The sequence below is a fragment of the Eptatretus burgeri genome, chromosome 7, assembly GCF_056783735.1.
Source record: "Eptatretus burgeri isolate ZD-2024b chromosome 7, Ebu_testis_v1, whole genome shotgun sequence".
Lineage (NCBI taxonomy): Eukaryota > Metazoa > Chordata > Myxini > Myxiniformes > Myxinidae > Eptatretus > Eptatretus burgeri.
The window spans coordinates 60,384,977-60,397,130 of record NC_140967.1 but is presented as its reverse complement, the minus strand read 5'-3'; the positions used below and the strand labels follow the sequence as shown (position 1 = coordinate 60,397,130).

At 42.3% G+C, this 12,154-nt stretch overlaps 1 protein-coding gene across 1 annotated transcript in view; it reads right to left on the bottom strand.

Annotated features, from left to right (window-relative positions):
* Positions 1 to 12,154, bottom strand: part of LOC147023362 (protein disulfide-isomerase TMX3-like) — an 89,297-nt gene that overhangs the window by 25,062 nt on the left and 52,081 nt on the right. The window contains exons 7-9 of the mRNA XM_085888702.1: positions 6,393 to 6,438; positions 1,671 to 1,748; positions 1,335 to 1,415 (exon numbers count right to left, since the gene is read on the bottom strand). Of these exons, the coding sequence (XP_085744828.1) occupies positions 1,335 to 1,415; positions 1,671 to 1,748; positions 6,393 to 6,438 (205 nt within the window). The remainder of the gene's footprint in view (positions 1 to 1,334; positions 1,416 to 1,670; positions 1,749 to 6,392; positions 6,439 to 12,154) is intronic.

Genomic DNA, 12,154 nt, shown 5'->3' with positions numbered 1-12,154 from the left:
AAACAAGTGTAATAACCTTATTCAATGGTCAGCTTAATATTGTTTGATAGTTTTGAATAAAGATGTGAGGTACCACGGACAATACAAGGGTGGTCTTGATTCAGAGCACTGCGAGATATGCAGAGGATAACAATCTAGACAGGATTCTGGCCAAGATACACACTTTTTACGAAGGATATTTAATATCCCAACGGCAAAATCATATGGACAACAGACCCAGTTTCCTCAGTGAGAATCTACTCCAAGATGTAATACAAATACAAGAGCATAAGAATTACTTTATGGTGGTTCAGACTCCACTGGGAAATAAATCAACAGGAAACAACTCAGCGGTCAGAATGTTAACACGTAGCTGTCTAGCTGCAATCACATTGAAATAAGGCAATGCAGTACTGCACCCAATAACCGATCAAAAGAAAACTATGAAAGTTCTGCTACGATCATACAGCATCGCTGTCAACGTGTACAAGAAGTACTTCCATGCTCATCTCACCCAGTTAGCCATTCACAGCGACAACTTGTGAACATCTGGATTTAATTGGTATCGCTTAATGGTCACATTCCATTGCAGGACAAGCACAAGGAAAGCCAGGCAACTGCCTTCAATGGGGAAATAGCTCAGCAGAAACGCATGACAGTAGATAAATGAAAGGCTAAAATGTATTAAAAGCGAAATCAACCAAGAAGCAAGCACAACTTGATGATATAAAACATGGTGTTGGCTTAGCGGTTAGGGTGGTGGCTTGGGATCCTTGGGTCCTGAGTTCAAGCCCTGTTGGCTGCTGAATTAACACCGGTGGATTGACTCAGCTTGTCATCCTTCTGAGGTCGGTGAAATGAGTACCAGTGTAGCAGCCAAAAGGCTGCACACAAAGGGAAGGGGTATCGACGGATTGATGAAATCTGGTATTGGTGTGGTGCAGGCATGATGGGCCGAATGGCCACCTCATGCGCCTTAATTCCTTGTAAAAACTTCTCTGAATTTGAATGCATATTGGTACTTCACCCCCCCCCCCCGCCCCCTGCTAGTTGAGATATTGTAAATGCATTAATTTTATACATTGCTGCATTTTTTAAAGTCAAAATTAATTTTTGCATTCGTATTTTTGTTGTAAGTTTTGATATTGTACACAAAACACGTTATTCATCTCCATCAAAAAAATGTTCCATACAAATTGTTTTATCCCCTCCATCATCATCACTGCACTGCAGTTACCTGTAAATTTCCACTTACTTGTTACTAACTTACTTTTACTGTTGTTGTTGTTGTTGTTGTTACTTACTTACTTACTTACTTGGTGTTATTTACTTGTTATCACTACATCATCACTTACCCAGAAACACGCTGAGCAAATTCCACGATCCTCTCCTTGACATATGGTCCATGGTAGCTGAATGCCAAGTTGTTCTTGATGCTGCAGGAAGGACAAACAGCAGAAGAACCATGTAAAGAATACCTGGCAATTTACCTTTCCATCAAAGCTGGATTTCAACAAACGTTGGGAGGATAGCCCAGTGGGTGGCATTCTTGCCCGTGGGCCATCTGGTTCTGCATTCAATCCCATGCAGGGTCATATTTGACTGAAACCAAATTTAAATTCTGTTGCGATTTGATAAGAGCGCTGCATAATAGCGCTCGATTTGATAAGAGCGCTCGCCCCCACTCTCACCCATAGCACCGTGTCTTGTCATTGGTTGACAGATAAATGGCCGTAACTTGGGAACCGCTTGTCCGATTAATATCAAACCTGGAAAAGGCACATATTCAGGTCCCCAGCGTCGATTGTGACGTCATAGCAAACGAAGAAGAAGAAGAATTGTAACGTCAATTGTGCAAAAAAAAAATTTTTTAAAGAAAAAAAATTCATAAACATTAATTGTGACGTCATTCGTGACGTCATATCACCGTGTCTTGTCATTGGTTGACAGATAAATGTCCGTAACTTGGGAACTGCTCATCCGATTAATATCAAACCTTGAAAAGGCACATCTGCGGGTCCCCGGCAATATTCCTGGCAAGTTTCAATCAGATCGGACCGGCGGTCGTTGAGAAACGGCGGTCGCAGACAGACAGACAGACAGACAGACAGACAGACAGACAGACAAACACACAGAGATTGCTGGAATTATAGATAGATGGGCCTTTGTGCTGGTACAAAAGCAATCTGGATGGTACCATACGATCTATTTGGACATGAAGAATAATGAAAAACGCTGTGTGTCAAGATAAATATATTGTTACAGCGGTCACACTGGCTAAACGGCCAAGACACACTGAACCAGATTAAGGGCCTTCCTGCACCTATAACCGGTTGAATTGAAACGCCGGGTGGCCGATCAAGCAGCATGCCAGGCACCTCGCCTTGCCGGAGTCCTAATTAAAAATGGAACCCGCGCAGACTTTCTGAGCTGGCAAGGAGGTGAATTTAATAATAGGGTTTTAGCACTCCAAAACCCGAACATCCTCTAAAATGATTTTAAAAGAGTCTGCTATTTGAAATCAGCGACCGCCACTGTTGGAATAACTCAAAAGAGACACAATTGTCTATTACAACTCGCATGCGGAACACAATTATTACATTACAACACATTACAACACAATTTAAAATGTCTATTACAACATGGAGGGAAGAAAACAGGGGTACAAACGATTAGAATAGAATAATAAGAATAATAAATGAACCATGCGCCCCATGGAATCGAATGGGCAGGAACCTAAATTACCTACTTTAGTGCCTCAATCATACAACAGAGAGGACATGAATAGAGAGAGAGAGAGAGCACAAGACGATGGATATTGTATTACGGCCTGCTCGGGCACTGCAAGTCCACTGGTGTCTGCACTCCAAGGAGTGGACCAATGAAGGAGCTGCAGGAAACAGTGGTCATGCTGGTTGACGTGACACAGGGCTGGAGGTGGAGCATGGGGCTAGGGAGGGAAGGACGGCGTGAAGATGGGAAGATGTCTGTGGTTTTTTTCCCGTCCGAACGCTCTTCCGTCCACTCCCCTTCTCATTCTCCAGGCTTTTATCACCTCTGCCTATTTCCTGCTCATGACGTCGCTAAAGGCCCGGTCACACCTTGACGTTTTAGCCAGCGATGGCAACGTATTAAAATGTATGTAAAACGCTGGCTTACGTTGAACTTTTGATGTTTTTTTTTTTAAAGATTCGGACGTATTCATAGCGACTTGGTCTTATGTATAACACATTAGTAACGGACACAGAACGTTTCGTTGTGTTATAGATAACTTATACCAACGAATGCTGAATCTGTTGTCGGCCTACACAACCGATGCCCAACGATAGTCTAACTTAGGCATAGCGCGTTGCACGCATCGCAGACGATGTCGTGACGTAGCCTATTAAAAGGCTGACGCACAACGATTTGAATCATAACTGCCGTAGAAATGGAAGTGTCAACATCGCAGTCCCACCTTGGCGATCTTGCCAGCGTATGCCGACCTAAGAAAAATGTGTCTAAAACGTTGGGGCACGTCAAATACGGTATGAGTAAGTTTGGTATACGTGAGTAGAACACTAAAGTACGCTATCATACGTCGTAGTAAGTAGAGTACGTCAAGAAATTTTAAACATGTTCAAAATTTTACGACGTACTCGGCGTATGACACACGTTCCGCATGCGATGGGGATAAGTTGTACACACGATATGCGGACGCTTACACACGTCCACAAAGGCTACTTATAAGCTACTCATAAGTCTAAAAACGTCGCGGTAATGTCTTTTTTATGCGAAACTTATTTATAACTTATGTTTGACGTGCTTTGAACCAATTCTTTACGTAGTCCCAACACACATTGACGTATGTAGACGTATTCCAATGACGTCTTCTGGTCGACAAAAAAAATAAATGAACGTGTTTCTAACTTACAACTGCCATATAAAGACGTGTTCCCAGCGATTTTGGGAATTGGTATATAAAAATGGTGTTCATAAAAGGGGAACCCAACAGTGTTTTCGAGTCCTTTTTGAGTCGATGTCCATGTCAGCAGTAACAGCATCAGTATCAGTATCAGTATTAGTATCAGTATTAGTAGTAGTTTGTTCATGTTGGCAGTAGTAGGTGAGTGTGAGGGGGAGGGTGTGGGTTATGATGGATCCTCCTTGCGTCCGCTGGTCCACGGGTAGGAGACATCTTTGCACCATTGTTCGAAGTTCTTCGCGGCTAATTTTTTATGGGGCTTTTTCAACAATGAGCTATGGCTTGTTTTTACGATTTAGGTCTATTCATAACGGGTTGGACAAATGCACAATGAACTAATAATGTGCATAGAGCGCTTCGATAACTTCTAGATACGGTATACCAACGAATAATTATTGTGTAGCCGGCGTTCACAAACTATGCCCAACGATAGCCTAACTTATCCATATCGTGCGGCAGTTTATCTTTGCCGGTGACGTGGGGTTTGCTATTCATAGGCTGCCACTGAACGATTTAAATGGCTGCATCTCCACTATTGAAAGTAGATGCTTGCGCTCAACAATTGGATTTTTTTTACACTCAACGACTTTTAAACGGTACTACTCAGCTATTTTCATTGTTTACAATGAACGATTTAAATTGCTGTCACTCGCCTTTGTTTTTTGACGCTGGCGCTCAGAAATTTTAATCGTTTCTATTGAACGTGCTAAATCGCTCAAACTCCACTATTGAAAGTAGACGCTTGCGCTCAACAATTGGATTTTTTTTATACTCAACGACTTTTAAACGGTACCACTCAACTATTTTCATTGTTTACAATGAACGATTTAAATTGCTGTCACTCGCCTTTGTTTTTTGACGCTGAGGTTTGGAAATTTGAAGCGTTTCTTCTGAACGTGTTAAAACGCACAAACTCGACTATTTTAAATAGACGCTGCCGATGGACAATTGGAATCATAGCCAAGCTAGACATCGAAGTGTGAACATCCTCATCATGCCGAAGAAAAGTTTGAAGAATGCTGCAAATAAGTGTCCTGGCCGTGGCCGTGGACGCTGACGCAAGGACGATCCATTATACCGACGTCTTTCAGCCTATGAGTAACTTAAAAGTAACGTCTGTCGACGTGTGGCAACGGTCGCGTAACGTGCCAACAACACGTTAATCATAGGTTAGAGATAAGTTTCGGGTATGCTTAACATTACCTCGGCGTGTCTCAACTTATGATTAACTTACAAGTAGCATGTATTGACGTCTGTCAACGATCGCAGACCGTGCATACAACTTGTGGCCAGCATAGCAGAACGTGTGAGTCATACGCCGGCATACGTCGTGAAATTTCAAGCATGAAAAAATTTGAGGACAACCAAAAAGTACAACGTTTAAAGCCAACGTACAACGACGTATGGCAGTGTTTTTCAGCGTGCTCTCAATGTTATCAAAACTTACCCATAACGTATTCAACGTGTGCCAGCGTTTTAGAAAAAAATTTCAAAAATCGGCATACGTTGGCTAAAACGTCAAGGTGTGACTGGGCCTTAAGCCCTGCCCACTCGGTGCTCATTGGCAGTTTCGGCGTCACTTGAGCCAAAACCACACCTCTAAGCTTGTCGGCTCTTACCGAATAGTCCAGGTCCTGCAAGAGCACACCTGAACTCGATCTCTGGTCTGCTTGCAAGGTGCTATCTTTAAAAACAACAACATAAAAGGACAGATTTGCATGGGATAAAATACTTCTTTTTAAAAGGGATTATGGAAAAGCACTTTTCGACATACACATTGTGAGCGGAGCCAACATGCTATCCAAAAGATTATTGACTCATTTTGAGTCGTTCGACTTCACACTTTTTCAAAAACATAAATTAAGGGAAATAACTATTCTAATGTATGCATTCTTAGCCCCTCAAAGTCATTTCCATAACAATATAATGCACAGCTAAAAACCATTAGTCTGATCGTGTCTGCACCAAACCCACATTCCAGCATTACTTTCCATGCTTCAGAGAGTGCTAACTACAAAGCTAATTCCAACCATCAAATTAGGCAAGAGTATACCAACACAATGAACTACTCATTTTAAAAGACATCTTGGGATCGTTAGCAACCACATCGTAAATGCAGATGGGACTGTGTGCTCTCAATGCAATGGGTCTTGCAAGCACCACAGCTGAACAGCATCTTTGTCAAACAAATTTGAAGTGGTCGAAAATCGAATCCAGGAAGATGTAGTTTGGAGATCAGCAGGCTACATGCTGAACTATCTTGCCACCTTGCAGTGTACAGATAAGTGTTAAGCAGACGTGCAAGGAAATTTTAAATGAAGTTGAAGTAAAGAAAGTAGATAATGTGATATCGATAAGACAGCTGTGATAGGCAAAATAACCTCTTCCTGTTTGCATATCATTGTAATTCATGTGTTGTGCCAGAACATGATTCGGTTGCCACACTCACAGTTTGATTGTCGGATAACCATGAACTCCAAAATCTGATGCCAGAGCTGCAATCACACAAAATAAATTGCTATAAATTAAAGTCCATAAACCTTCAACTTCTCAAGGTGGTTGTAAACAGTGTGGGATGGACCAAAAGACCAAACTGATTACTTTAATTGCAAAGCATTATTTAAAATTAAAAAAAAACAATACAAGATAGTTTGTTTTGGCTTGAATCCTCAGTTTGAAGTTGAATAAAAAAACAATTAATGATAACAGGGATATAATGTGATAACTGTATGCAATCACGACAAGGACAGTTTGGTGAGTTTCAGCACATAACTCATTACAGGTGTAATGGCACAAGTCAGACATTTCAACAAAAACCATTTTATCAAACCATCATGTCATAAACCTTGTCCTCGTCTTTCTGGTTCCCAGATAAACCACAAATGTAGTGCTAGTATGGCTTATAGAGTTGTTTTCTGAGAAACAACTATTGCCATAAAGAAACAGAAGAAACCTGATAACCTGAAACACTGCTCATTGGGTGGTTTTGCAAATAGAATTAATTTTGTAGCGTGATGTTCCTTCTGAGGAAGATCCGAATGTGGGACTTTCGAAATGACGTAATCTGTCCGAGAATGCTCGGCGTGCTTGTGCAGAAACCCCAAGAAACAGCGGTGTTCGAGGCACCCTAAAGTATATCGTGTGTGTGTGTGTGTGTGTGTGTGTGTGTGTGTGTGTGTGTGTGTGTGTGTGTGTGTGTGCGTGCGTGCGTGCGTGCATGTGTGATAAAGATTGTTACCTAAAATGTCTCACAAAGCTTTTAAAAGAAGCCAAAATACTTGGAAAAGTAGCTGAGAGAAATGGGTGTGTCTGCACAACTAGGTCAGCTCTCCATAGGGGCAGCTACCCGTACTGCAAACTCCCAATGGTGTGGACCAGTGAAAGGCCTGAGTAGACGGGCGTGTGCTACCCAAACCCCCGACGAATCGCTTCCAGTGAGTCGACTTTGAACCTTGTGGGAATGCCTCTTGTGAACCTTACAAGCTTAGTGATTTATTTAATGGATGTCTGCAATTGGAAAGAAGCTGTGTGTCATTACCAAGTAATGGTAAACAACTCTTTGGCAAAGGCCATCTTTGCAACATGAAAATACACAAAGCTTGTGTATCTGAAATGGGTGCTTCTGAACACTGAGGGGAAGGACCCATATGGGATTTGTGAATGCAAAGAGTTCGTTTAAAATCAGCTTTCAATATGATGATATTTACTATTAATTATGTTTAAGGGGGGGGGGGAGTGGGAGCTGTGAGGGCTGTTATAAATACAGTAAAATATCTTGTTTGTTTGGTTCCGGGATGACGAGAGAAATTGATACGAGAATTTTGCATCTATTCCCCGTGTGTGTGTGTGAGAGAGAGAGAGAGAGAGAGAGAGAGAGAGAGAGAGAGAGAGAGAGAGAGAGAGAGAGAGAGAGAGAGAGAGAGAGAGAGAGAGAGAGAGAGAGAGAGAGAGAGAGAGAGAGAGAGAGAGAGAGAGAGAGACAGACCTATCAACCCTAAATTGTGAAGAAAAAAACAAGGGGGTCTGGGGGCATGCTCCCCCAGAAAATGTTTGCTTTCTGGTGTGTCTTGGATACAATTTCCCGCATTCTAGTGCCAAATTCATCCTTTTTTTCAGTCATAAAGGCGCTGTTATACCTTGACGTTTTAGCCAGCAATGGCAGCGTATAAAAATGTATGTAAAACGTTGGCGTACGCTGAAGTTTTGAGTTTTTTTTTTTAAGTTTTGGTCGTATTCATAACGTGTTGGTCGGATGCATAACACATTAAGGCCCTGTCACACCTTGACGATTTAGCCAGCGTATGCCGATTTATGAAAAATTTGTCTAAAACTCTGGTACACGTCGAACACATTATGGGTACGTTTTGTATACGTTGAGCACACTGAAAAACACTGCCATATGTCGTAGTACGCTGGCTTTAAACGTTGTAATTTTGGGTTTTCCTCAAATTTTTTCATGCTTGAAATTTTACGACGTATGCCGGCGTATGACTCACATGTTCCGCTACGCTGGCCATAAGTTGTAGGCACGTTATGCGATCGTTGACACACGTCAAAACACGTTACTTGTAAGTTACTCATAAGTCAAAACACGTCGAGGTAATAATGTTTAGCATACCCGAAACTTATTTCTAACCATTGAGTAACGTTTTGTAAGCACGCTACACGAACGTTGTTCACACTTTGCAACACGTTACTTGAAAGTACGACTACTACTACTACCACCAACATCGACATCACTAAATTCTCTCGAACTACTACTACTGCTACTACTACTACTACTACTAACATCGACATCACTAAATTCTCTCGAACTACTACTACTACTACTACCAACATCGACATCACTAAATTCTCTCGAACTACTACTACTGCGACTACTACTACTAATACTAACATCAACATCACTAAATTCTCTCGAACTACTACTACTACGAACATCGACATCACTAAATTCTCTCGAACTACTACTACTGCTACTACGACTGCTACTGACATTGACATCGACTCAACATGGAGTCTGGAACACTGACGGGTTCCTATTGTGAAGCCCATTTGTATATTCCAATTCCCCTAAACGCTGCCAATACGCCATTATACGGTAGCTGTAAGTTGGAAACACGTTCAGTAAGTTCTGTGGTCGTCCGGAAGACGTCAATCAAATTCGTATACATAAGCCAATGTGCGTTTGAGATACGTTACACATAGGTTCAAAGCACGCTACTCATAGGTTAAAACACGTTACTCGTAGGTTAAAAATTAAGTTTCGGGTATGCTAAACATTACCTCGACGTGTTTCGACTTATGAGTAACTTACAAGTAACGTGTGGCCGACGTGTGTAAACGATTGCGGAGCGTGCCGAGAACTTATGCCAGCGTATGCGGAACTTGTGAGCCATACGTCGAGTACATCGTAAAATTTTCAGTATGCTTGAAATTTCACGACGTACTAGACGTACCACGGAATATGCCAGCATACTTCATTGTTTTTCAGCGTGCTCCTAACGTATACACAACTTACCCATACCGTATTTGACGTGTCCCAGCGTTTTAGACACATTTTTCATAGGTCGGCATATGCTGGCTAAATCGTCAAGGTGTGACTGCGATGTTGACACTTCCAATTTTCAGGCGGTTATGATATAAATCGGCGTGCGGCAGGTTTTTAACAGAGAACGCCACGAGTTCGTCGGCAATACGTGCAGCGCGCTATGACTAAGTTAAACTATCGTTGGGCATAGGTTGTGAACGCCGACAACAGGCTAAGCATTCGGTGGTATAAGTTATCTTTAACACAACGAAACGTTCTGTGCCTATTACTAATACGTTATGCATACGACCAACACGTTATAAATACGACCATAACTTTTTTTAAAAACCTCAAAACTTCAGCGTACGCCAACGTTTTACGTGCATTTTTATACGTTGCCATTCCTGACTAAAACGTCAAGGTGTGACAGGGCCCTTAGTAACGGGCACAGAACGTTTCGTTGTGTTATAGATGTTGTTGGCGTTCACAACCTATGCCCAACGATAGTTTAACTTAGCCATAGCGCGCTGCACGTATCGCCGACGAACTCGTGGCGTAGCCTGTTAAAAACCTGCCGCACGCCGATGTAAATCATAACCGCCTAAAAATTGGAAGTTTCAACATCGCAGTCACACCTTGACGATTTAGCCAGCGTATGCCGACCTATGAAAAATGTGTATAAAACGCAGGCACACGTCGAATACGATATGGGTAAGTTGTGTTTACGTTAAGAGCACGCTGAAAAATGAAGAAGTACGCTGTCATATTCCGTGGTACGTCTAGTACGTCGTGAAATTTCAAGCATGCTGAAAATTTTATGACGTACTCGACGTATGGCTCACAAGTTCCGCATACGCTGGCATAAGTTCTCGGCACGCTCCGCGATCGTTGACACACGTCGGACACACGTTATTTGTAAGTTAATCATAAGTCGAAACACGTCGAGGTAATGTTTAGCATACCCGAAACTTATTTATAACCTATGATTAACATTTTGTAAGCACGCTACACGAACGTTGTTCACACTTCGTAACACGTTACTTGAAAAAGACGTAGACATACTTGACGTCTTCAGAACGACAACATAACTTAATGAACGCGTTTCTAACTTACAGATAACTTACAGGCGTATTGGCAGCGATTAGGGGAATTGGTATATAAAAAGGGGCTTCGCAGGAGGAACCCGTCTTTTTTTTAGACTTCGTGGTGAGTACATGTCTATGTCATTCCGAGAGATGGAGGATACGGCAACGCTGAGATGACAATACCTACCTGTCCTCGAACATCAACATGACCTCATCGAGTTGACACTGCACCAGTTGCGTGCCAATAGAGCCGGGGGAAGAAGACGTGAACGGAGGAGAAGGAACTGGGTGAGACCATGGATCGGGAGGCGACGCCATTACGGCATATATGAGCAGCTCATGGTGGAACTCCGGAACGAGGACCATGCATCCTTCATCAACTTCCTGCGAATGCCCCCAGCGATGTTCGACGAGCTGCTAGCCAGAGTGGGTCCAAGGATAACCAAGCATTATTATTAAATCATTTCAATTGTCCAGTGGAAGCGATTTGACCCGTTCAATGGAAACGATTTCAATTGCCAAGCACCAGCGTCCAAAAACAATAGGCGACTGACAGCCATTTATTAAAAGTGAAGTTGCAGCCTATGAATAGAAAACCTCACGTAATCGTCGACGATACACTGCCACGCTATGCATACGTTAGACTATCATTGGGCATAGGTTGTGGACGCCTAAAACACACTAATCAATCGTTGGTATAACTTATCTATAAGTTATCGAAGCGTTCTGTGTTCATTACTAGTACATTATGCATTTGTCCAAGTCGTTTTGAATACTTTTAAAACTGAAACAAAAAAACAGTTCATCGTGGGAATGAGAAAAAAAAAATTAGCCGAAAAGAACATCGAACAATGGTGCAAAGTAGTCTCCTATTCGTGGACGCAACGAGGATCCATCATCACCCACACCCTCCCCATCACGCTCACCTACTACTACTGACATGGACCGACTACTACTACCAATACTACTGACACACTCACCTACTACGACTGGCACGCTCACCTACCACTACTACTACTACTACTACTACTACTACTACTACTACTACTACTACTGACACGCTCACCTACTACTACTACAACTACTACTACTGAAATGCTCACCTACTTCTACTACTACTGATACTACTGACATTGACATCTACTCAACGTGGAGTCTGGAACACTGACGGGTTCCTTTTGTGAAGGAAGCCCATTTGTATATACCAATTCCCCTAATCGCTGCCAATACGCCATTATACGGTAGATGTAAGTTAGAAACACGTTCAGTAAGTTCTGTTGTCGTTCTGAAGACGACAAGTATGTCTACGTCTTTTTGAAGTAACGCGTTGCGAAGTGTGAACAACGTTCGTGTAACGTGCCTACAACACGTTACTCATAGGTTATAAATAAGTTTCGGGTACGCTAAACATTACCTCGACGTGTTTCGACTGATGATTAACTTACAAGCAACGTGTCGACGTGTGTCAACGATCGCATAACGTGCCGACAACTTATGGCCAGCATAGCGGAACGTGTGAGTCATACGCCGGCATACGTCATAAAATTTCAAGCATGCAAAAATTTGCGGTCAACCCAAAAGTACAACGTTTAAAGC